Source organism: Chelmon rostratus, chromosome 22 (genome assembly GCF_017976325.1).
Source record: "Chelmon rostratus isolate fCheRos1 chromosome 22, fCheRos1.pri, whole genome shotgun sequence".
In the NCBI taxonomy this organism is placed as follows: domain Eukaryota; kingdom Metazoa; phylum Chordata; class Actinopteri; order Chaetodontiformes; family Chaetodontidae; genus Chelmon; species Chelmon rostratus.
In genome coordinates this window covers 2671071-2697893 of record NC_055679.1, presented here as the reverse complement: position 1 = coordinate 2697893, position 26823 = coordinate 2671071, and the positions used below count along the sequence as shown (strand labels likewise).

Genomic DNA, 26823 nt, shown 5'->3' with positions numbered 1-26823 from the left:
TGTATGGACTGTATTCCCCATCCTTCCTCCTGTGTCTCCTGAGCAGCCGCATGCGCTGTTTTCCATTTTTTCACTTCTTGTTGTTCAGCCAACAAACAAACGAGCTCTTCCTTCTCTCTTGACATCGCCATCTTGTTTTCTGGCGCAACTTTATCGTCTATTTTGCGTAATGCCCTTAACAAGAGCCAGCGCAAGTGCAGCTCAATCTGCTCGGTTGTCGGGATGACTCAGCCGACGTCACTTTAACCCCGATCTCATTGCGACAAGTGTGCCGTATCCATGGAAAACGGGAAACTCCATCAGTGACATGTGGTTGAAAGCTCTGGAATTAAAAAGAACTTTAAGTATAGACTGTCACACTTGTCCAGTTGCATAGAAGGCTGTCCACATACTTCTGACCATCAAAAGTATGCTGAATCACTATGATGTGACATGAATTAATATTAAAACGTAGCCTATCAGACGTTCAGTCATATTAGAATATTTCTGGTTTCTAGAGCACTTTATTAAGTGACATGAAGAGATTTCTGGAGTGTATTTGACTCATTTCCTTTTGTCAGGCAGAAGTGTGAGAGCTTTACCGAGCTCAGGCTGGCCTTCTTTCACTCTCTGCCTCCACTGGAAGCGTCTTATCTCCGCACCGAGCTGGGAGCAAGTGTAAGCCTCGTTGTTGCGACGCGATATCTGTCGGAAACCAGAATGAAGTGACCTCGCGTGAAGCCGCGCATCAGAAAAACTGTTGAATCGGTGAATCTGCAGCAGTTGGAGCGAGCCGAGCGCCCCTGCTATCATCGCCATCGCCGTCATTGTCGTTGGCGTCATCAACACCGCCACCAACCTCCCCGGGAACGGCAGAAGCCTGTTAGCGGGTGCGCGGGCCTTTGTGTGCTCGTCTCTTTCTCTGAGGCAGGGGAGAGGAGAGGGGGGGAGATAAGGGGAGAACTTGTTGTCCTTCCCCTCCACACACACACACACACACACACACATGCATGCAAGCTGCAGGGAGCGCGAGCTGCAAATCCGCTAGCCCGCACTCCAGCGGCGAGAGAGGCAACGGGAGAGACGGGAAAGAAAAGATAAACCGAGCCAAACGCGCCTGCTGCTGCCTCTGAAGTCGCTCTCTCCTCTCTCCATCCCTTCCTCCCCTCCTCTGCTGTTATTTCCCTCTCCCCTGCAACTCTGCCATCTCTTCCTCTCGTATAAATATTTATCATCTGGCTATTCCTATTCTTTCTCTCTCTTTCATTCCCTCCTGCTCCCCATCTCTGTCACACACACACACACACCGTCTCATTCTGTAGATGAATATAACTCCTGCTGTTCAGTGTGTGCAGAGCAGATTTACAGGGAGATGAGGTTTAACGTATTCATTTCAAACTAAGCCTCAGCCAGGTAATGTTATCTGCTTCCAAACTTTCTCCTCTTTTATATTTCCTCTGGTGGACTCTCTTCTCAGTCTTCATCGTTCTCTTTAACTCTGTTTTTTGTTTGTCGCTCTGTCTTTCTTCCTCCTTCAGACTCATTCTTCCACCTCCATCACCTGTTTCTTTCAGGGCTGATTCACCCCTTCTCTCGTTCTCCACATTCTCTCCAATTTCAGCCCCTTCTCTCGCCTCCTCTCGCTCGGTGGCAGCTCTCTGAGATTCTTCTCTCAGCTCTTATTTTTAGCAGGAAGTGAGTTGGCTCTCAGGGGCCGCTGGCAGCCGCTCAAGGCTTTGTCAGGAAGGGGGAACGCTGCAGGAGGAGGGGGGGAGAGGAAAAGAGGGGAGGACTGAGGAGGCAGGAGATGAAATTCACGCAGGGAGAGGAGCTGGAAAATGAGGAGATGGCACAGAAAGTGGAGGTGGAGGTTTTTAAAAAGGCTGGAGAGGAGGAGGGAGACCCCAGAGGATGGGCTGCCTTACCTGGGTAAACTTAGCCCACCGCCCTGGAGACTGACGCCAAACTTCTGCCCTCTGTTGTCATGGTGATCAGGTCCAGATGCAGGTCCAGCTGTCAGTCGCTGTATGACGACCATGTGTGTAAGAGTGTGTGTTTCTAACTTGCACAAGACATTTTTGCTGCATTGTGGTCCCTCTACATTTCTTGAACTGGAGTGTGTGTGTTATAGAACTTCAACATCCACAATCTTGACAGTAACTTTATTTCACTTATTTAAGTTCTTACCACGTATCGCTGAACTGCTTAATTAAGCGTTTAGTAAATCACCAGAAAATGATTCAACAGCATTTAAGTAATTTATCAAGAATTTTTGGCAAACATTGTGTGTTTTCAGCTCAAATGTGAGGATTTGCTGCTAATAGTTGTAAATCAAATATGTTTTGGTTTTGGTCAGACAAATGTGTGATGGCATGTTTCAGTATTTTCTGAAGGTTTATAGAAAACTGTAAATGATGGAGGCATTCAAGGCCCAATTCAGACTCATGTCTTACTGAGAACTCTTTCCAAATCCTCTGTTGCCTAAGAATCATAGAGCTCAGACTCCTCGTATTCCTCCTCTAATGTGGTGTAAACATTGTCCCAACAGTCCCGCTCTGTGAGGAGGTCAAATGTAGTCCGGCTCTGTGTACTTGTTGGATGAAGTTCTCTTTTGTCGACTGTATTAAACACGGACGTAGTCTGTGTGAGGTTTCTGAAGATCCGGGACAGTGGCTACAGCCTAACTCCACCTAACTCGTGGCTAATCCAAAAATGGGCAAAGAGGTGCAGCGTGGGTGCAATGGAGGTGGTCAAATGAAGCCTGGTTGCTGAAGCCGAGCTGCCAGCTGTCACTCAAAGTGGCCATGCCCATGGTTATGCTTTAAGCCTTAATATAATTTAAAGGAGTGAGTTATATAAAAATGAATCCTGTCTGCAATTGTCAGGAACAGGGAAATTAGCTATAGAGACCAAAAGATTGTTTTGTACCAGACTGTGGACATGATTATTTCTGATGTAAAGTCAGCCAGTTTAATATGGGGGTCTATGGGGATTGAGTGGCCATTCGAGGAACTGCTTCACCTGCTTCATTTTTCAGCCCCAGAGGTTGCTGCTGGTTCTCTTTCCGCCATTGGTTGTTGGTTGACGTGTCGATGTAGTCTCCCCAGCACATATTTTTTCTCCTAAAATTAACTGAGTTTTATTCCAGTCGCATGTGACACAACAACCAAATAAGGATCAAGTATCTGCACTTTTTTTAGGTCACGACTTCAGCAGCATTATGGCAGAGACTTAACTGCTGCATCAGAGTAATGGAAGCTGCATGAAAGCACAAAGATTTTGATTGGAGTGAAGGTTGGTTCAGGATTATGACTTGAGGGTTCAGTTTAAAACTCTCTCCCCGCTCTCTACGGGCAGCAGTATAAATATTACATTTTACCATTTACTACAAAGTACTTATACTTTGCAACTTTAAACCTGGATTTCAACTGTTTGTGCTGGTCAGAAGATTGAAAACAGAATTCTCCACTCCACCAAAAGGTGATCTCTATTGACATGATAGGGGTTGTTGTCCAGATGAAGTAAATATGACGTTGCCTTGTACTTTAGAGTTGTGGAGGACTAGAAAACGGCACAAATTTTGATAGATTGCTTCTCTGTCAAAAGGCCAAAAAAAAAAGCGATCGACTTCAACAAAAAGTCTGGTTAGTACAATCAAGAGTGTGATAAACTGACTATGAATTACTAACAAAAGTTAATTTAGTGTTAAACAACTCTTTAAGTCTTAAGGATTAGGTCAAGGTTAGAGTTAAGATAAGAGTTAGGGTTAGGATTAGGGTTAGGCCAAGGTTTGGGTTAAACTTGGGGTTATGGTTAGGCAAGTAGTTGTGATGTTAGAAGTCTCCAGGAAATGAATTTAAGTTGATATTATGTCCTCGAAAGTGATGGAAAAACGACTCTGTGTGAGTGTGTGACTGTGAAACACTCCTTTTCTGACTAGCACATTGTGCAGCCTGAAGAGCCGTGATGGCTGAAAGGACTGTAAGCGGCGTTGAAAAGCCGCCGTTCGTGCAGAGCGCGAGCGAGTGCCGGATTGTCGGGAATGGAGGCTGATTGCGCGGGACAGGTGAGGGGAGAGACAGGAGGGAGACTCAAGACGAGGAAGGGTGGAGGAAAGGAGGGCTGGCGAGGGCGAGAGGCAGACCTCGGGCTCGTGAGCAGCACCACTTCAGTCCAATTGTCTCCAATAATGGCTCCTTTGATCAGGCTTTCAGCGCACACTCGCGGGCTGCGAGCGCACACACGCCAACAAGCATCTGCGGGGATTTCGTAAGCCGAGCCAGCGCTTCTCTGAGTGTTTGCGTGTTTGTTTGTGCGCGCTGGCCTCGCTGTAGACTTGAGTGGCGTCTTTATTCATGCCCTGTGATAGCGTGAGCTGGCGGAGCGGAGCGGGAATACACTGCAGCGAGTGTTGTGTTTAAATATGGATCTCATTGTGCTTCGGAGTCGACTCGGGGTCAAGAGAGGAGCGGCTTTAATTCTTAAAGGCTTTGTTCTCTTGCTCTTTCCTTCTGTCTGTCTCCCCGTCTGACTGCAGTTCAGTGGCTGCTTTGCTGCCATCACATACACACAGATCATAGACGGGCAGTCGTGCAGATTCACTGTAGGAAAATAACCAAAACCAACCGGCTATTTGCAGTCTTTTCCCCTTAATGTGTGAGAACAGCTTCCATCCACAGAATCAATTAAATATTAAAGGGATGTTCGGAGCATTTCCTCGCTTATATGAACTCCACTCATGAGGTTAATCCAGGTGAAACAACTTCATCCCCTTTCCCGAAGCACTTTTTTTTTTAAAGTAATACTCCAATACTTGATTAAATATCCCCCACCTGTGGGCTGGCATGTTTATCTTTCTCCTCTGCAGAGCTGTAGCTGCAGTCAGCTTGGATTCACGGCACTTACAGCGGTTTCCAATGCTGAGCAAAGCTGCGGGAAGAAAGGTGTCAAAATGTGTTAGAATAAACTTTACAGAGCACTCCTGCGCTGCAATCCACTCCGACGCTGCTTATCTGTACGTTCCCAACAATGAGGGCAGTCGTGACGGGGGGTAATGGTTCAACACTCAGTGCTAGAACATTGTCAACACACTGATCAACAATGGAGAAGTGGATTATGCTGCTTGAGAAGTTACAGTTTTTACATGTTTGTCCTTGTCTGCTGGTTGCAGTGTGAATCCGCTCTGAATCCAAACTGACTACGACCTCCAGCATTAAGGAGCTGAAATCTTTTCAGAGTCACCTTTCAAGTCTAACGGGGGTGGTGATGTAACACCTGAGACATGAATATTACTGCCTGACTTTAGCTCATCACTGATACAGTATATCACATATGTATCACTCAGTGAGGCACAACAGGTTGACCCCCGCTGTATAGAAATACTCTAATATTTTGAGTCTGATGTGGTTTTCCACATAAAAAGTTCAGTCACCTCCTTGAATGTTATTAGAATGACAGCTACTCCCTCCCTCTTTGAAAACTTCTATCTATCAGTGTGCAGATGTTGCTCATTTCAGAAGTTTAGCTGCTGAAGACAAGATGTCCTTTAAGTTGGAGCTTTCAAGTTTCCACGTGACACTTGTCTACATGTGTAAGTTGCATGTCGGATCAAACAAGATTATACATATACATATATATATATATAGGCAACCCCATTAGCAAGGCCAATATAAATGGTAAATAAAACTGCATTTATATTTTACTTTTATAGTCTACTATAGTCTATAGTCACAATTTAGGGGAGGGGCCTCTGTGCACACATTTAGATGATATGGAGAAAATGAACTTTGAACTTTTTGAAACTGCCACTAAGAGAATAGTTGCTGAGCCGTTAAAGGTGCATTCTTTGACTTTATATCCGTTTGGAGGCAACAGCAAGCTAAAAACAACCTTATAAATTAGCTAAGTGGAACATGTTAGCAAACAGTTGCACAAGTGACACGTCCAGCAGCATTCATTCAAATATGTGGTTATTTAGCTACTAAATGCTCCAAAGCAGCTAGCTGCAGACTTCGCCTGTCTTTTTGCTCCGGGCAGGTGGAGTACAGTGCATTCATCAGACTGTTCTTACCTGTTGGCGCTGGGAAGGGTTTTTTAAGAGAGGAAATTGTGGACACAGAAAACACTACAGAGCTTTGTGAAACTGATTGGAACTGCGTGTTTGTTTGTCACTAAATGCCTTTCACCTTACACACAGTCATTTGATCCCTTGTTAATATGAAAAAAATGAATTGGTGCTGCTTTAAATGCAGTTTGAAGGTAAAAAGAAAGGACAGGAGAGATCGTTGAACCTGAAGTAACCCCGCCGTTTAGTTTAGAACTGAGATCAGCCTCAGTGTCCCCCTCATGAAGAAACAACCCCAGGCCGATCTCTGGGCTGCGAGGTCTCCAGCCCTCGGCACCTCTGCTCCGACTCTTTATTTAGCGCCTGCTCTACTCTGTTCCCCTTCGCTGCTGAATAATAGATGAGGGACGACCATGATGCGATTGCCGTGTAGGCACTTTAAATGCGAGTGTGTGTGTTTTTTCTTTGCCCGGGAGAGGGAGAGTGTGTCTCATGCTCTGCACCTGCCTCTGCAGCCGTGTGTGTGTGTGTGTGTGTGTGTGTGTGTGGGGATGTGTGATTTCTGCCCCTCCGTCTCCATCCTCTGTCAGGTGTTGTCCTCCCCCCCGCCTCCCCTTTGGACCTCCTCTTCACCTCCTCAGCTTGCCTCGTTCTCCTCCCAGCTTGCTCCCTTTAGCTTGGTAACAGCGAGGGCATTAAACTTTCATGACTGCTGTCTTTTTCTGGCACGCTCTTCTTCTTCTCTCCTCCTTTGCCTCCTTTCTCTCTTTCTTTCTTCCCTCCACCCTCCCTCTACTCCCTCTATTCCTTCTCTTGCCACTTCCCTCCTTCCTCCCTCTCTCCTCCTATCTGTCCTATCCTTCCTCCGCTAAGCCTAATTTTCCTTCATTCTCATTCTCTCCCTCTCACCACTTTGCTTCCTTCCTGTCTTCTTTCTCCACCCCCCCTCTCTCTTGTGTTTACCCAGCAGTGAGTGCTGCTGGAGGAGAGCATAACGAGGAAGTTTGACACTCCTTTATGGTCTTTAACATTGGGAAACTCGACAGAATTTCAAGTGACTGTAAATTTAAGCAAACCATTTCCCATCTGTCCCTCACCGCTTTTGTGTCGTCTATTTGCACACTTGAAAGACCGCGCTCCTAGCGTGTGTGTCTGCGTGCGTGCATGAGGGAGCGGGAAAAGATGCAACAAGATGTGAAAATGGACTCCGGAAACATCTCCGCTTTTTCCCTCAAACAAGTTCCTTCCCTTTTTTTTTTCTCCTCAGAGTTCAGAAAACAGTTGGATGAGATTGAAGCCTGTGGATATCACTTCTAAAAATGATGGAAGTGGTTCTCATAATGCCCCCCCCCCGTCTCTCGCTCTGTCTCAGATTTCTTTTCTGGGTCAGCTTCAGTGCATGTAATTTGCCGTATGTAAACTGTTGCTGAATCTGCATTAAGCCTCTCTTTAGAAGTAGACAGCACACAAACAGACTGAGTGAGGAGGAGGACGCTGCACGCAGCTCTACAATGGAATAAGATTTCACCCAATTTAAATAGCACAAAACAGAGGATTGACATGTGGTGGTCAGTGATAAACAGATAAATCCATGTGGGAAACACTGTTTTAAACCTCATTACTGATTAAAGTCTCAATCATCAAGAGCATATTCTACATACTATTAAATCAATAACACCTACCAGCAGATACAAACTACAGTTTGTTCACAGTTAATAACATTCAGGTTATATAAAGTTTGGTTTGCGTGTTTTACATTACAGACATTACAACCCCTGCTGATGGTTTTGTTTTGAGATTACAGTAATGCTTTCCAGGCAGCCTGCTCCAGTTTCACTTCATCTCATGCCACTCTGAAAACCGGCTAGCAGAGACTTGGATTTGACCGAGATTGGTTATCCATCACAGCGAACGCTCGGATCGCCCGTCACGTTTTGTCAGAGTGACATTGTCATCATGTACCGCGCTGAAAACTCTCCCTCGTTATTGTGCGCAAGGACACGCCGAGAGCTCCTGGTGGGGCTCCTCGCATGTGACTTCATGTATATCAGAGGAGGCTCATGAGCGTCCAGCAGCAGCTGGAATCAGCCACAACAAAACGGAGAAGAGAAGAAGAAAATCTTGAAATGTACTTTTGAGCACATCAACTTTCAGAACAGTCCCTACTGCATGTCTGTCTGATATACTAGCTCTAACAAAAGCATTAAGGTGCATACTGAAGAATACGGCTAAATGTGGCGCCAGCAGAAATCCAGTTTCTAAACAGACACGGGACAGATGGCGAGTGGCCAGTCATTTAATTCATCAGCATTCATCAGAAGCCCACGTCGCTCGCTCTGAAAGTTGCAGCTTAATCTTCAACCACTTTATCCTGGAGGCGACGTCGTCACACTGAACGTGGAAGTGGAGCAGACAGGATGAAAGAGACAGAGATGGAGTGTAGGAGGGAGAAAGAGAAGAGAGAGACCACCTACAAGGCCGCTTGATGATGCGCTGTATCTGTCTTTGTCACTGCCTCTGTGTGTGCGTGTCTTTATGTTTGTGTGTGTGTGTGTGTAATGCATTATGTTCAGCGAGGACATTGTGGAGTGTTAGGAGGTGCTGCTGTACTCAGATAAAATGTGTGTTTTGGATGCGTAGCTCAGTAGGTGGTGTTTGTGTACGCCGTCTCATAATTGCTGGCTGTCTTTGTTTTGCGTCTGCTTGTGCGATTGTGCGCGCTCGCGCTCGTGCACGTGCGTGTGTCTGTGTGGTTGTGTGTATGATGAGACGCATCAGTGTGTGGGTGGTGAGTTAAATGAAACGAGCGAGTATTAAGTTTAAGCCGAGGTGAGAAGGCGGAAGCCTCGCTGCTTCTCTTCCTCCATCATCCATCTCTACCTTGTTGCATGTCTGTCCCTTACTCACCTCTCTCTTTTTCTCTCTTTCATGTGACATATTACTTTCTTCTCTCCCATGCAGTCTTCCCTCTCTGTCTCTGACTAGCACACACACACACACACACACACACACACACACACACGCTGTAAAGGAATTACAACTGATCCGAGCTGAGTCTTTAGCTTGTCTGTCTTTGAACATCAGTGCAGTTGCTTTTGAAGCTTCCCTTTGAATTATTGCATTTCTGTTAAAGCACGCACAGATAAAGGCCGGCTAAAGCCGCACTGTTTGGCTATAATCTCACTATGTTCTGTACGTAAAGAAGACATGCATAAGCTGTGGGGCGTACGCACACAAACACGCGCAGGCATATGTGCGTGCAATAAATCCAGACACAGACGCGGAGTTTGGAATTAAAGAGTAATTCTGCTTTATCGCAACTTGGATCTTGTTTTCTGGGATCTGGCCATCCTTTCATTTCCACAACAAAGTCCGACATGGCAAGAAACAGGAGCGGTTAGATGATCACACAGGTTGCAAACGAGCCAACAGTTTATCCGATTATCTAGCAACGAGTGCGTGTGAAATGCTGGTGAAACTGCGCAGGAAAAAAAATGTGTTGGTGCAATTCAGGTCAAAGTTGAAGCAAGCAGTTGGTTTGTAAAGTGTGATACATGGTTACAGAGGCAGCTTGGCTGATATTTTACCTTTGGCAGTTGTGGAATGTAATTCAGGGCTGTACAGGGCGACATATCAGTCGCATGTGCTACGAAAAACGGTCTGTGAGATGAAAGAAAGGCCAGTAGCACCCATGTGATACAGTCTGAAACACTCGTCTAGTTGCACTCGTTTTAAGGGAGCCTGGACGTAGCCACAGGTGTTCTTCTTGGTAGTTGTAGTCTGTCTTGCCCTTAAAAATCATCCCCCCAGCATCAATTCCCATAATTCCTATGGACTTCCGTTTCTACCTTGTTTACTTAAAAATTCAAGTTTTCTTGCCAAAATGATTTATGTTATGTAGATAGTCAGAGTAATACTGCTGCAATATAGTATTTCCATTAGCTTATCACTTTACAATCAGTTTCTGAGAATATACATTTTTTTCTTCCAGCATGTAAACTGGCTGCCATGATACGACGTGACACTTTCAAAAGATTAAGGTGATTTCTGACAGGCTTCACAGTTGTGCTTTTCACCATTTTTGAAGTGAAAGATTCACATTTTGCTGATTTCTGCCACACATAATGTCCAAAAATGTACAGTATATCCAGTGAACCAGCAGGATTACTGACAGTTACACATTGTGATAGACTAATCTTACTGTTTTGTACAAGTGAAAATAAAGGACTTGAGGCTGCACATTTATACAACAGACACGAATGATACAAATTTAGCTCTAATCTCATATAAAAGTATAAAAAGATGATTGATAAATATAATTTTCATAATCATACTGATATATTACTTTGATAAGAATCCTTATTTTCTTTGCCTGACTTACATTAGCTTAACTTAGTATCAGGACACTTAACTTTATGCTAGCTTAAAACCAGGCTAACGTATTGTGATAAGAAACAAATAAGGGTGAAGCTAGATGTGCTATGTGCGAAATGTTCATGTAAAGCCCTGTAACTAAATACATTTACTTAATTTATATAAATGCAATGTTAAGGTACTTGTACTCTACTCCAGTTGATACGACTGTCCTGCATTAAGTATCTAGAGCTAAGTGATGGTTAGCATAGTTTAGCAGTTAGCAGTCAATTTATACAGTTAGCAAATACAGCTAATGGTTAAAACAAGCACAAACATGACAATTACCCACATAAAGCACCAAAGTCTAAACAGACACATTCCAAACACTACTGTACAAACACTAAAAAAGTGAACATCTGCATTTTGGAACATAAAATAGCAAATTTTACATTCAGCCCAGCGCAGCATTGTGGGTAATGTAGGCCATAGCTAAAGTGTGCATGTGTGCGTAGGTGTGTGGCTGACTCTGTACAGAAACTCTGTGTTCCACCTAGGTTGCAAAATATAGATTAATATATTTATATATTATTTTATTGAGCATAAACCTCATGTTTATGTGCGTATTGTCAAAAAAAAAAACACACTTGAAGTGTAAATACGCTTCAGGTGGCGGTTACGCCCATGAGACGCAGCTGAGACATGGAGCCGCTGCAGACAGCTGCAGAGATTCAAATGACAGCGTATCTGTTGCGTGAGACATGCATGTGCGTCTGAGAAAGCTTGTCTGCAAAATTCCTGTCGTATAGGTAAGCTGCAATTATGCCAAGGCTTTAGTAGCAACAACATTATTATTCCAAACCATAATCTGCAATAAAATATAACCCAATATAACGCCCTGTCGTGTTTTGACGAAAGTAATGCAAAAGTAGTGTTATCTGCAATGCATTACTCTACACAGAGAGTGATGTTGCACTCATTAATAAGTAATAGATTACATTGTGAAATTGACTACCCCAACACTGGCTGTCACTACAGAAATACACTCTGTGATCATCTATACTAAACTGTGTATCACTGCAACAAAGTGCATTATTCTGGGCATGCTTGTCATGGTAGGAATGGATCATTAGGTTCTGGCTTCTTCCATATAGAGGATTGTGATGTTCATAACTTTCTGTTGGAAACACAGAAACACTGGAGCTGCTGCACCAATCAGCGAATGCATTCCACTTTGCCCGTCACAGCAGCACAGCAGCCTCCATTTCTGGTGACTACAAAAAGAAAGAGCAGCTGCATCAGAATCAGAGTAGAACATTTTTTAAATTATTTGGTTTAATTTGCAATTACATTAAAATTATTATTCCAGTCATAAAAAATGCTGGATATTGGATCCAATAATCAGCCAGGCTGGTAATCAGTTTACCGTCTTGTATTGGTCTTTAACTCTCATCATGAAAAAAAGCAAAATGACAAACTGCTCCTTTAGGACACCTATTGCTTATACGAACAACTGATGCATCAGTCAAACCCGACTGAACATTTGGCCTGCGTGACAGAAAAGAAAAACCCTCTCTGCTCACTAATGTCGCCTCAAACACAGCCGTGTCGGTGAAACCAGGAGTGGTTTGATACCATCATTTAACAAAAATCTGACGCTTTCATTTTTAATTCATTGAACTATGCACACACAAAAAAAGCTTGTACGCTATGAAAGATAAGATCTAATTATCTGGACTTTTCCCTTAATTTAAATTTAGCTGAAAGTTTTGGCTTCTGCCTCTTGTGCACATGCATTCACTCATACTGACACACACACTGGTATTAATTTAAGCATTTTGGGTTGGCAGGAAATATTTGGCCCCTGTTCTCCGCAATAGCACACACACTCATAGACGTTCTACACACACACACACACACTTTGGTACTAAGTTATTTGGCAGGACGTTTTGGCTACTAGTTTTTGGTATCAACGCACACACACACACTTAGGAATTAACTTTGTCTTGGCAGGCAGGACATTTCTGGCTTTTTTGTTTCAGCATGCACACAGACACACATAGCAGAGCGGACACACACACACACACACACACACACAATGGGCAGTAATCCCCCTGTACATGCCAGAGCTTTGGGCAGAACAGGGATTTTCCTCTTCAAAGAGCAGACCACCCATCGCAGCGTCGGAACAATGGTGGCCGAACTCCGGAAGATTTCCTGTGGCGTGGGTGGGAGTCCACACATACAGATACTGTAGCCGCTGTTATGTACAGACACACAAACAGTTGTGTGCATTCACATGTCAAGATGCACAGAGATTATGCACAAACCCTAAGGATCATATGCATACCTGCAGGCTGCATGTGGCCTGTTTCCGCACATTTACACACACACACACACACACACACACACACACACACGTCTTGCAGAGCTCATGGGAGGATGGAGGTTTTTGTGGTGACACACAGACAGCAGATCTGGGATGTGTATGACTGGAGGGAGGGGGGGCGCTTGACAAAAGAGCGAGGAGGGACTGAACCAGAACCGGAGAGGAATAAAGGGATGAAGGGACAGAAGGGCAGACTGAAGTCCGGCTGTTTCCACTCCTGAACGCGGCCTCGCTTGCGGCCAGCGCTGTCCTGTGCTCTCCTCCGATCTCTGCACTGCCGCTTGCTCACCCTCTGATTTCATTTTTTCTTCTTCTTTTGCTACTTTTTTTTGATGCGGCAGACGCCGTGACTATCCACCCTGCACCGCTGCTGATTCCCTCGCTGACGAATTAAAAGCGTTTGTTGCTAAAAAGCAGCCTTTTGAATTCAAAGACAAAAGATGGGCGACGGTGGCCCGCGTGTTGTGGGGGTATGTCGCCCCAAATGTTTAGATGCCCCCCACCCCACCCACCCGCTCACACACACACTTCCACCCACATCCTCTCCCCTTTTCTTCCCTTTCTTTTGTCACAGAAGCAACACATTCGTTCTCATTTGATGCAGAAATTGTCTTTTTGTGATTGATTTGTTCATTGTGGACACAATAAGGGACTGTATTGTTGAATTTCTTGCTTTTTTTTTGGATTGTTATTATTTCTATATTGACGGCAGTTGGCTGGGACAGAGAATTCCTACGATAAACAGATGCACACGCTGGCTGCTTTTAGTCTGATTCCCCTTCAGAAAGTTCAGCTACTTGGTATTCTCATATAGTCATTTTGCAGCTTTTTTTCTTGGGGAAACTTTCAAAAAATTCATCCATGAAATTGAAATTTAATTTTGCTAAGTAAGAGCGTGTGCGTGCGTGTGTGTGTGTGCGTGCAGCGGGATGGTGGAGTATTGGTGTCCAGCTGGTGGAGTTTTATATTTCTCCCTGTGATTTATTTCTCTCGGTTTACAGTTGGCCGTCAAACTTCATGGGTGAAAAACTGCTCGCGTTGCAGAATTTCTGAGGAGACACAGATAGTGTTTATTTGTTGAAAATTTATGAGTGCCTTGTTATGTCGCTGTTGCCTCGCTGTCTGTCTTCCCTCAGGCTCACACGCACGCACATGCACAGGCACACATACAGTACGTTTGTTTCCATTACTTAGTTTTGATGTTTGCATTTTAGGCATTTAGCTGATGATCACATCCAAAGCAGCTTCTATTCTTCCTCAGCTTCTCTGTCTTTGAACACCACTGCAGTGGCTTTAGATGATTCCCTTTGATCATTACGTTACTTTATGTTTATTTGCACCATCCCTGACCCAAAGTGGAGTGGGAAAGAATAATTTAATATATAAAAACTGTATGTATATAGAAATTTTAGAGCTCAAACACCAAAGACTAAAGGTAGCTTCTTCTTGACCTTACTTCATTCATTTTTCATATATATTTTGCATTTTTGCTAAGCGTGCAGTCTCAGGTCAGTCCAGTTTCCATCCCTTCACACTCACGCTGCTCCAGTCTTCAAAGCCTGAAACAACAAGCTAAACAAGTCTCCAGGTAGATGCAGCGCTCCCATGCAGCTTCCTGGCTCCGTTCCTGGCGAGCTCTTTTTCCAGAAGCTATCACAGTCATCATTAACGCTGCAGGCAACGAAACACGTGTCGGCTGATACATTTCTACCATTTTATGAGGCAGGATGAGATGCAAAAATGAAGAGTCAGCTGTGAGACTGATGCTGTGAAGCATCTGACATACAAAGCACATGTTTGCATTGGCCTGTTATGCAATTCATTTTTTTAATCTAAATTTCTATATGTGCATGTTTTATTTCCAGTTTTCTCAAATGACACCATTGCAGTGGCAGTTTCTCAGGTTATCGCAAAACCTTTTATGTCTCGTAACATTTTGCCTGGGTAGGTGCCACATGGGTCTGGATTACTAAAATGAACCCTGCTGATTGTGTTTGGAGCTCCAAAAAGGTTCGACATTGGTGGAAGTTTGTCAAGCACTTTGTGCAGCCAATCAACTTACACTGTGAGTCCAAAAGTGTGCTGTTTACTTGGCTATTTCTGTATTGCCTCATCTATGATGTTTCTGTTTGTTAGATGAGGTAAATATTGGACTTCAGGACCCACAGTGTCAATATGCTGATGATGCTGCATTAGACGCTTAGAAAATGTGCAGGGATTTAATGCATTTTTGGAGCTCTCCATTACCTTCAGTAATTTGCGTGAGATGGAATCTTTATTTTGGAGCTTTATTTTGAAGTTTCCCTTCAACCTTGGTTTCTCCAGGGACACTGCCGAACACTACTTCAAATGACAAAGTCTGACGAAAAGGAATCTAAAACATCTTTCGATTGTGCGGTGGCGTGTGTGGACGTGTGCCTTTGTGGAGGTGCAGCCCCTCATTTACGGGGCTTTTTTGGTGTCTGCTTGACAACTAAACACAAGCCCTTCTGCCAAACAAATGGGAGCTGTGTTGGGGAGAGGGGGCGGCCCCGGCCCAAACTGCAGAGATGGGCACCCTGACAGCTGCTTTCATCTTGTTATTATTCCTCCTTCACACTCAAGGATTTTTGGGCTTCCTAAAGTATTTCTGTCGCTCTCTCCTTCCTTTCCCTCCCTCTATCCCCCCACTCTTTCTCTCTTTCTGTCACTGGGCTGTGATTGGCTGTTGTGACAGAGCCGTCGCCGGGCTGTCAGCCTCTTCTAAAGCTCAGTTTAATTACTCCTTTTCACTAACATGACACGTTCATGCACAGATGCATGCAAACTCGCACACACGAGGGAAAGTCACTCACAAACACACATGCTGACACACAAACCGGCGTGCTCAGCTGCACGCCGCACCGTCCTGGCAGTAATAAAAAAAATACAAAAAAAAAAAAGCCATTGTGATTGAACTCTCCGTCAGCCGCTCCACCTGACAAAGCAGACCCCCAGATGTTTGTCAGCGCTGGCTCTCTGTTTCCTCAGCAGAGCTTTGAAAACATCATGGAGATTTGTGAAGGGCCAGCCGCCACCAGGTTTGATGGGCGCAGATCGATCGCGCGCCCTGCTGTGCCAGGCTCTGAATAGCCAATTAAAGCCATTGAGAAGGAGGAGAAAATAGGGGGGGGGGTTATGCGAAGGAGTGGGTGTTTGATTAGAGGAGGATGATGAGAGAGAAAGGGAGGAAAGATGCAGCAGCCGTTGCCATAGTCGGTAAATGTTTAATATTCTGCGTCGTAAACTTCACGACGATCATTCTCCCCGCTTTCCCTCCTCATCATTCCTCCAGATAAAGATTCCCTGATGGATGCGTTCAGCTATGCTTCCATAAACAGACGACAGCAGTGCATTGGGTTGAGACCTTGACTGATGGAGGGAAGCTGAGGCAGATGTACAGATTTGCTAGAAATGGAGGGGAAAACAATGAGAAAGCCTTGTCGCGTGTGAATGCCAAGCTGTCTGGGATGGCTTTCATGCCGTTTTCCTTCTCCTCCTTGTCCCTCCCCATGCTGTCTGCCACACCTCTTTTCCTTCTCTCCACCCGGCCCTACTTCTCCTGTCTCTCCGTCTCCCCTGTTCATGTCCTGATGACTCCCTTAATTTTCTGGTTCCTCCTCTGCCTGGCCTTCGCCTTCCTTACTTGTTTCCTCTCCTTTCCAGTACTCTCTTCCCTGCACTACTTCCTCTTTCACACCTCTCATCTTCCTCCACTCTTATCTTTTCTTCTATACCCTCTCCATCTTGCTTTGCTTTGTTACCCCTCACCTATCTATCAAATTCTGCCTTCTGTCTATATTTCTCCTTGTCACCCCACAATCACACAATCTTCTCTATTCTCTCATTTTCCTGCCTTCCTCTCATCTCTGTTTGCCTTTCTTCCACTTCCACCCTGATTACTTCCCCCCTACCGTTCCTTCCGCTCATTTCTCAATCTCCCCCTCTCCTCCCGTGCCAGGCACCCTGCCCTACGACATCAAGATAGTAATCGCTGGAAACCACGAGCTGACCTTTGACCAGGAGTTTATGGCTGATCTGATCAAGCAGGACTTCTACTACTTCCCATCCGCCTCCAAGCTGAAGCCAGAGAATTACGAGAACGTCCAGTCGCTGCTCACCAACTGCATCTACCTGCAGGACTCCGAGGTCACAGTGCGGGGCTTCAGGATCTACGGCTCCCCCTGGTGAGTGACCACCGTCTGCTCTGCACGCAGGAGTGAACACAGAGGGCTTGTGTTACCCAGTGTAGCATGTATATGCATTAAGCGGAGAAAAACACTCGGATAAAGTTTAATTTTCCTGTGACATTTGTTTTCAGCGGCTTCTGCAAAATGAACACATTCTTATGATCAGTTTTACACAATATTTTGGCCTCAATGTTTCATGGTAGCACTTCGGTGGCCCCAAGTGCAGCAATTTTTAAAAAGATTGAAGACTATCATTACACAAGTATCCACAATCATCTAATTACAGAATCCTCAGACCTACATTTCTTGTTTGGCAGGAATGCTCAATGAAACAGGTGAACCTTGTTGGTGAATTCAGATATCTGTGTCTGGAGTGCTTGCAGGTGATTCCTCTTGTAGGTTTTCTTCCTTTGTGTGTGCAGAGAACAGTTACCACAGGCGACCACAAGCAGCTCATGTCGAGCTAGCTCAAAGTTCAGTCCACACAGATTCAAGGTGACAGTTATTAACAGTGTGCATATTCTTCTTCAGATCTTCAGATCGGTTACCTGTTATTGGCTTGCTGAACGAGCACGAGAAATAAAAGGCAATCGTCCAAACACACGTTCATCCTAACTAGTTAAGCAGACAGTGTGAGAGTGGCACAGGGTGTTATTGTGCAGCATTTTGTTTTAAGCCCCTCATTATTTCAGTTTGTACTGTATGTGCCATATTCACAAATTAGTTTTTGTTCAGTCAAAAACCCACAGGTGGTGCAGCTAGGTAGTACTCCACCGTAGAAAAACTGCACTCAATCACATCAGTGAGGAGGAGGAGTGGGGTTGATAACTCATTTTTTCCCTGGGTGCTGTAGCAGACCCAGTCTCACATTTCAATGTGTAACAGCTGGTTAGTCCACAGTTTAAAATGTATTAGTTTCACAACAACAGCTCTAAAATCGTGAGATACTCACAATTTTTTTTCCTATTCGTTTCTATCCTCCTGCATCCACATCAAGTTTCTGTCTGTGAAACAAAAAAGGTGGATATTTCCTTCATTCTCAGTGGAAAATGTAATATTTTGACATTCAACTTAACAATAACCTGAAAAATATTTTGTAATAACTAACAAACTAAAGTTCATACACATTCACTGAATGAAGATTATGAAATTACAACATACACTTCCCACTGGAAATGTTCTCAAAACGTATTTTAATGCAGAAACTATTTTCTGCTGAAAATGAAAGACATGTCCACCACTTTTTTAACATTTGGTTTCACAGACAGAAACTTGACAGTCACATGACGTGGACGCAGGAAAATAGAAAAGAACAGGCAGGAAAAATTGCAAGTGTTGTGAAACTAATGTGGTTTGCGCTGTGGACAGCTATTACACATTTTGATGTGAGACTTGCTTGTAATGTGATCCGTGACTTGGTGCCAAAGTTAGAGTGCTGGTATTGTGACAACGCTCTCCTACTGTTTCCTTTTCATCTGTGCATCATTGAATCATTGAAATGAATCATTTATGTGCTTCTTTATTTAGCTTTGACTTGCATTGCTTTCTATTTTTCTACCTCAACTCCTTGTGGACAGGCTGCTCTGCTCTGTGTGTGTGCCTGTATCACTTACGTTATGGGGACATAAATGTCTTTATACACTCACTTAGTGGGCACTCATCTTCCTTATGGGAGAAAAACACAAGTCCTCATAACATAAATCATTCAATGTAGGGTGAAGAGTTGGGTTAAGATTAAGATTAGGGTAAGGGTAAAGGTTAGGGTTAGGCATGCAGGGGTTATGGTTATGGTTTGGTCTCCAGGAAATAAATGTAAGTCTATGGAAAGTCCCCAAAAGTGATGGAAACATGATTTTGTGTGTATGTGTGTGTTTATGAGTATATGTACATACAGTGTGATGTGATTTGTGTGTCTGTGTGTTTTAGTGACAGGTTCCTGAGGGCAGTGTGTGTGTGTGCGTGTGTGTGTGTGTCCAGTGCAGGGTAATTGGTTTGTTGTGATAGCAGTGTCGCCTGAGTTTATTGCTCAGGCCACTGCAGAGCGCCGCCTGAGGTGGACCGAGAGGAAGATAGAGATGGAAAAGAAGAGGGGGACGGGGGAGAGAGGGAGGGAAACAGTAAGAGAACACATGGAGGGCAGACAGAGACAAAGGAGAGGTGTCGGACAGAAGGAAGAGGTGGTGATGGGGCGATGGATGGAGAGAGAGAGGCAGACAGTGGAGGGGAGGGATGGAGATTTAGGAAGAAACGGTTGTCCTAATATTCACCGCCTGGCCCCAGCTGGTGTTATGGACACATGAGGTGACGTGTGTGTGTGTGTGTGTGTGTGCGTGTGTGTGTGGGAATATCTCTGTCTGAATGTGTGAATGTGTGTGTCCGCTGTCTGCGAGTGTGTGTGCACCCGTGTATGCTCTCACTTGCCTCGGACTGCATGCTTTTGTGTGTGTGTGTGTGTGTGTGCGTGTGTGTGTGTGTGTGAGCCTCTGGGTGTGTTCCTGCAGCACAGAGGGGCTCCAGCTGGAGGCTCCGTGTGTCCCCCTCTGCACCCTTCTTCCCTCCTTCGTTACCCTCCTCCATCTATCCTTCACTGCTTCCTTCCATTCTTCCTTCTCCCTCAATCCCTCTGTCCATCCTTCTCCCCTTCTTCCATCCTTCAGTTATCTCTTCTTCTGTCTTTTGCTCTCTTTTTCCTTCTCACCCCGACATGCTTCCTCCTGCCTTTCCTTCCTCCATCAGTTCAGTCGTCTCTCCTCCCTTCCCTAAACCCCCTCCTTTCCTCTCTCCCTTTATCTGTGCACCCTTTTCACCTCCCCAATCAGTTCATGGGCTCTCCTCCACGTGCTCCACTCTCTGGCAGGAGTAGTTGTACCGTGCCTGTCCCTCCGTCGCCATGGCAATGCCAGGCTGGCGCTGCTTTATGGCCCATGGATTACCACCCCCAGCCCCGCCACAACCGCTATCACCATCACCTCACCCACCCTGAGGTGCGACTGCCTGACCATCAGACCGCCTGATTATCTGAGAGCTTCCACAGTCAAAATCTCAATCTGTCCACTGCTTATACCAATCTAATAACATTCCCATCAGCCTCAGCTGCATATTGTCTTTAATGCTAACTAACAAATGTTAACAGTTAACGAGCTAAACATTTCACCTGCTACAATCAGCATGCTGATGGCAGCATTTACCTCAAAGCAGCCCTGTGCAGCCTCACCGAGCTGCAAGCATGGCTGTCGACCACACACAGTGACGTCACAGAGGGGTGTGTCTTTTCATTTCCTTGGCTGAATGTAGACGCCGGCTAGCAGAGGGCACATTAAGCAGAAAGCAAGCTTCTTTTTGGCCGTTATGGATGTTAATAAACGGAAGCTGATATCGTTTTAACTGGCAAAAGCTGTTAGCACTGGCTAGAAGTGAGAATCAGGCTAACATAACCTTAATGTTTACTAAACTGCTCTTTGCTACTAAAAAAAGAGGGAGATAAAAGGCTTGACAAGACGTAATGTTAGAGATGAGTGAATTTGGGGTATTTTGCTGACTTGGAACCTGATCCAAAATGAAAGGTGGCTATTGGAACCAAGCCTTAGATATCGTGCAATACTGCCCAAGGATGGAGGTGGGGAGAGTGTGGATGGAGGATGGAATGAAGAAGGAAGGATGGAATGATGGGATGAGGGAGGGTGGAAGTGGAGGGATGATGGGAGGAATCTTTATCTTCTATCTGCCCTCTCTTTTCCCATCTCTTGTGTTCTCATTGTTTCTTCATTTCTGTCTGTCGCCTCCTCTCATCCTCCATCCTGTTGTCTGCCACAGTCCTCAACTTCCCGTTTCCTCTTCCTCCTCCATCCCTCCATCCATCTGCCATGACAGGCCGTTGTCACTCTTCCCCTCTACCATCCCCTCCTCCTACGTCATCCTCTCCATCTTCTTTCTCCCTCCTCTCCGCCGAGGTAGTCTGATGCTGTATGCTTCTCAGCGGGCTCCTCCAGTCCATCCCACGCCTGGATCGCTCTCACACACACATTCGCAAACACACACAATTACACCGCACATCCCCATCCAAACCCCTCAACATCCCAGCCCAAATTAGATCCTGCTTGCTCCACTCTCCCCAAACCATCCAAATTTGTCACCGCACGAAACGGCGGAGCAGAGGGAGGGTGTGGGTGCTGCTCCGCTCCCTCCTCCTGACATTAATGTGAGCTTACAAGTCATTTGTCACGGGCGCATGGGTATTAACCACAGAGAAAACCACGTTGGAGGGCAGTAAAGCGGCTCCAAAATTAGGAAGGGTGGACAGTGGCTTAATGTGTGTGTGTGTGATGCATATGGCTGCACTCAGTGGATTCACTCTGACTTGTTCCTCTACATTTCAAGACGAATAGCCCTCCGTCCTGACTGCCTCCTCACTCTCTGACTGGGTGACGCAGCACATGAGATGTCTGGCTGAGCTTTTGGCTCGCTCGCCGCAGACCAAGGGGAAAACCTACACCGTCGCACGCCAGCTCCGGTACAGTCAGGGGTTTTTGCTGATGCCGTCCTGCATCATCAGCGCAGCATCAGGAATCAAGTGGCGAGTGACAGCAGGTCATGCAGCGCTTTGATGGCCCTAATGCGTCTGCTTATGTTCACAAGTGTCATGCAGAACTCAGACAGGAATAACTGATTATGAGCGTCGTTGCTATTATTAGACTTCATGTCAAGCGCATGTTATGAATGACTAACAGGTCGAGACAGGAGGGAAAAGATGTGTGCGATACAGCAAAATGACTTCTGTTAGATCACTGCATCACAACACAAGTTGAAATGAACAACGCCTTTTTAACCCTTTTAAACATGATGTGAAGTAGCATAATGGAATGGTAAAATATGCATGATGTGATTATGTTGGTTTCCCTGTGGAAATATTGCTTTGTAATGAACATTAAGCTGAATGAGCCCAGCCAGCTATTGTTCAAATGTAATATTTTTTGGGAGGATTTTGGGTGCGTGGCGCAGGCACACTGCAGCTGCGGTGGCGCTTGCAACAGAAATCACTAAGCATTGCAAGCGTTTTGACTTTGTTCAGCTATACATGCTATTTTATAACTAACTACAGCGTACCGGCAAGTACGCATACAGGTAATTTAGAAAAAGCAATTAATTAAGTGTATCAGTGTCACCAACAGGAGCTAAGCAACGCATGAAAAATGTTCTGCACCTATATTTAGGCTACCATTTTTATAGGATGTCAACTTCCTCCACCTAAGAAAACGTCATACATTTACTCTCCCAGTGAGCCTTGAAGACTTATTTTCCTTCCACTAAGAACAAATAATGATGCCAGTGGGGTGAGGTTTCCACTTGTTCTCAGCGTATTAGCCATTGCAGGAGCACGGCCTGCTGTAGATTAGTTTACGTGTGACATTGCAGGACTGTAAATCACAATAATTAAATTTTTTTTACTCAATATAAATGAGAGCATTCCAGTACTTACATACCGTTTCAGAAGCACAGAATTAGGGGGTATTATCTGTCCTTCGTTTATTAATTAGAACAGGGCTCCATCTTTGGTTACTGGACTGAATACTGCTTTAAAAAATCAACTTTTGAAATTAAATATTCACACAGAAAGTACATAATAGTTTCACCAGCTGGTATCACAGATCTTGGATGCTCAGTATCTCAGAACTACTCTCTACTCATAATTTAGCAACTAAGATGCTCGGCAGCAGAAACCAATCTGGCAACCTCGGCAGATTACATCTGAGTCATTATTAATAATGAGCTGTATGGCCCGGACACACAGCTTTGCACATTTATGGATCTGCTCCGCCACGAGCACAAACACAGCCATGAGTATGCGCTTCTCGCTCCGTGCAATTTTTTCATCAGCGGCCAATTAAGAAGAAACTCGTGTCTGATGGGAAGGGGAGTGAAAACATCTTCTAGTCTAACCGAAGCCTTTATCACAGTGATTCATTCTGCTTTGAATATGCTGTCTGTATCACACTCAAACTGAAGGCATTGCACGACTTTCTCCTCAACATGTTCCCGTCCTCTACACAGTCCTTACAATAGAAGAAAATCTTAGCACTTGACATATTAGTTCATCTTTGAGATGCTGAAAAATGTATTTACACAAAGTAACTTGCTGTTGAGCCCCTGCTGTAAAGGCAGGCTCATTATTTCCTTAGACACTCTATAACTGATAAGTCAGTCAACACAAAGTTAACCAGCAACAATTCTGACCACCAAGTAATCATTTAAATCCATTTAAGCACAGAAGTTCATTGTTTCCAGCTTCTCAAATGTAAAAATTAGCTGTTTTTTCCAGTTTTCTGTGACGGTATGCTTTATATCTTTGGCATTTTTGACTATTTTCTGACATGTATACACTAAACAATCAATCGCTTTTCATATAGAATAATTGTCAGATGTAATAATGATGTAATAATGCCACCTAGAAAAAAAACTGAGGCACAATAGAGTCTAAAATAGCATACACCTTTGAAAGGGGCCACAGCGGCAGCGAGTTGATGATCTCTCATCCTGGTGATCATCAGGCAAAGGACAGAAACACAGGTTTCACTTTACGAAGTCCGACCTGACTAAGAAACAGCTCACAAATATAGTTTCATTTTCAGAAGAGGCTCAGTAATTTCCCGGAACAGCTGGTCGCTGCACTTTCTAGCAGACGTACAGGTACGTGTGGCAGCAGGGCGGTGAATGTGGGGTCAAAATAAACTACCGTGTGTGTGTTCATGGTGATGAAGGAACAGTGTGGCTCACTGATGTGTTTTTAACAGTTGCTTGACAACGATGAAGCTCTATGGCACAGAGGAATAAGCTATATTAGGCTTGGAAGCACACACACACACAATACATGTTAGGAGGACACATTCATTGTTGGTTTGGGTGTTTTCGTGTGAAAAATATAGAACATCACCACCCTTATCCTTTCAAACTGTAGCCTATTTTCCAGGCAACGTCAGATGTGTAAAACCTTGACAAGAGACGATTTGGCTCGAGGGTCTCTCACAGATGCTTCGAATAATTGAATTTTAGGGGGCAGCCCTAATAACTTTGAAACTAATAGGGTTAGAGACTTCCTTCCAAATCCTAAGGGGATGTTTTGTAGGGTCAAGATGTAAGTCTAAATCGGGGAGAGCTGCTCATTGATTGAGAGTTGCTGTCTGCAAGTGGCTTCTTGCATTTGCCGTTGAACTCAGCAGGAGGGTTGAATCAGAGACAGACAGGAGAGGACGGGCAGGAGGCAGATGAGGGGAGTCTATATGAGTTGGTGCTAATGGGTTAAATCTCTTTAAATGTTTATAATGATGGTCTCCGACGACTCTAAGACAGGCGGGGGGGGGGGGGGGGGGGGGGGGCGTGCTCGCAGACACACAAACAGACACGGGGATGAGAGAGACAAAGTAGTCTGTTTGTTGATGGGGGATTTGCGCGGAGCGACAGGGGAGAGAAAGCAAGAGACCCTTTTTTCTTCTTTAAATGAAAACGGCAGAAATGTATCGCTCCCCACTGCTCCGCGTGGAATAATTAAGGACGGAGATGCAAAAGACTCCTTAATTAGATTTTTTAATTATTGAGGATTCACTTCTCCTTCTATAGTGGCCCAATTAAGAAAGCTCATCAAAAACTAAAGAGATGAAGAGAGGCCTCCTCCTCTTCCCTACCCCCCCTCCCCCATCTCGTCTTCTTCCATCTCCTCTTCCTCAGCTCTCTCATTTGACAGAAATGGACTACCTGCGATCCGTTTGATGGCTTGTCCTCGCTGATGAGCGAGAAATGGAAGGGACTCTCACCGACTTTAATTAACTTGCTTGTTTTCGCGGCCCCGCTGAAAGTAAAGGAGAGAGGAGGGAGAGTGGAGGGGTGGAAGAGGAGAGGTAAAATGCAGCAGTGGTGCGTAAAGCTTTCCCTTTAAAGATAATGAGTCTAATGATGGTGGAGATGGCATGAAGGTAATTTGACCTTTTTTCTCTTCTGAGCCGTCGGAGTTTGCTTTGTTCTCGCTCTGACGAGGAAACACTTCAGAGGAAGCCAAGCTGAGTGATGGAGGAAAAGAATGAATGAGTGACAAATACCAGTACTGTTGCATGTTTTAGCCCATTAACTGCAAATTGCGTTTAGTTTACATTACTGCCAACCGTTTTCCAAAGCATTCTATGTTTGCAGACTGATTTCCTTCCTTCAAGGCAGCCATTGGTTTCACTTCATTTCCGGATGCTATGAGATCAACTTGCAGAAACTTAGCGGTGGATAGCTAATCCATCAGAGCGAGCGTTTAGTGGCCTTTGTTTTACACTGTCATCATGTGGTAATGTGGTTGCAAACAGGGACCATTTCGAACAGCTCGTGTTGGTGCGTTCAAGGACGGTCTGATGTGAAGGTGTGAGAAATGGCTGCAAAAAAAGGAAAAAAAAGCTGGAAAGACTGCAGACGACACACAATAAGCATACATGGATGCCGCGAAAAGGTTGCGCTTTTGCAGCCAACTCTCAAATCTCGGGTGTTGGAGTTTCATTAAATGCTCACCAGCAAGCCACGTTGACCTTGTGTTCAACTTCTTAAAATAAAATTTTCTTCAGATGCAACCTCCTGTGGTCGCACAAATAATGACAGTCCTGTCTTAAAGGCAAAGGCGTAAGTGGTGTAAAATTATACAGCCATGAAAGCCCTCACGCCTTGTTCACACATATATATTCGAAGGTAGCAGGCTGTCTTTTGGCTCTCATGGATCTGTAACTTGTGGCCTTGTTTGTGTTGAGCGCCTAACTTCCATACTCATCTCTAATAGGCCAGTGCATTGTGACATCACCACAGCACTGGCACACGTCAAAGCGGCTCATTTCAAGAGCTGATGGAGGAAAATCTGTGCTTCATATCCATCATTCAAAGATGCTCTGAATGTTACTATAAGAACTAACTTACTATACTTGTTTGCCGCTTAAAGTTTATCAAGGCACCTCGAGTCGGAAACTTTTCTCAGCTCCTCCGACAGCTCAGACGCCGGCCTTCGCCTCTCGTGCTTTAGCCCTTGAATCTTATCCTGAGTCCTTGAATATAGCCGCAGGCTTAAGGAGGAGGCTGTTGTGGAAAGCCGGACTTACAAGGTGTGTAATTTTGACACCAGAGACTGCGGTTCACGTCACGCCTCCTAACAGCTGATGTTGGTTTCTCTTACTCATGGCCATGATCTTTATCAAGCTGTAGCCAAGTAGACTGGAATTTCATTATTGGCCTTGAAAGCAGTAGTTAAAGATCTAATAACTGGACCTCAAGTGTCTTTTTTTGCCAAAGATAATCAAGTTTTTTCAGGCGTCCTAATTAAATGTTAATCATAGAACAGAAAACAATCCATTTTTGTTGGTTGGATTATTGGAAAGCACTGATCAGGGATCTGTTTTGTTGTTCAGGTATGCTCAGTGTGACGGATACCTCGCACAAGTTTTGAAGTTTTCCCAAGTTCTTTTTCCATAGTCTGCTGAAATGAAGTGAAACCAATGGCTGCCTGGAAGGAAGGAAATCAATCTGAAAAACATGTGGTATAAGACTGTCGGCAGCAATGTAATGTATGCACGGTTGGCAGTCAATGGGCTATAACATGCAGCACCACTGCTGTGCTGCTTTAAAGATGTGAAAAGACAGAGAGACGTGCAGTTGGGAGCTCATGCTTTTCTGGGCCTCCTCACCAGAGCCCGCACTAAATTAACATCCGATTCACTCTGAGACTCTCAACTCCCCCTGGGCCCTGTCCTCTCCTCTCTCTCCTCGCCTCCCCTACCCCTCCGTTCCTCCATCTCCCACCTCCATCCCCGTAGCCCTTA

The 26823-nt window shown here is 44.8% G+C and overlaps 1 protein-coding gene across 1 annotated transcript in view; it reads left to right on the top strand.

Annotated features, from left to right (window-relative positions):
* The window catches only part of mpped1 (metallophosphoesterase domain containing 1), a 63999-nt gene that overhangs the window by 4448 nt on the left and 32728 nt on the right, over positions 1 to 26823 (top strand). Inside the window, exon 3 of the mRNA XM_041964307.1 lies at positions 16765 to 16990. Within this exon, the coding sequence (XP_041820241.1) occupies positions 16765 to 16990 (226 nt within the window). The remainder of the gene's footprint in view (positions 1 to 16764; positions 16991 to 26823) is intronic.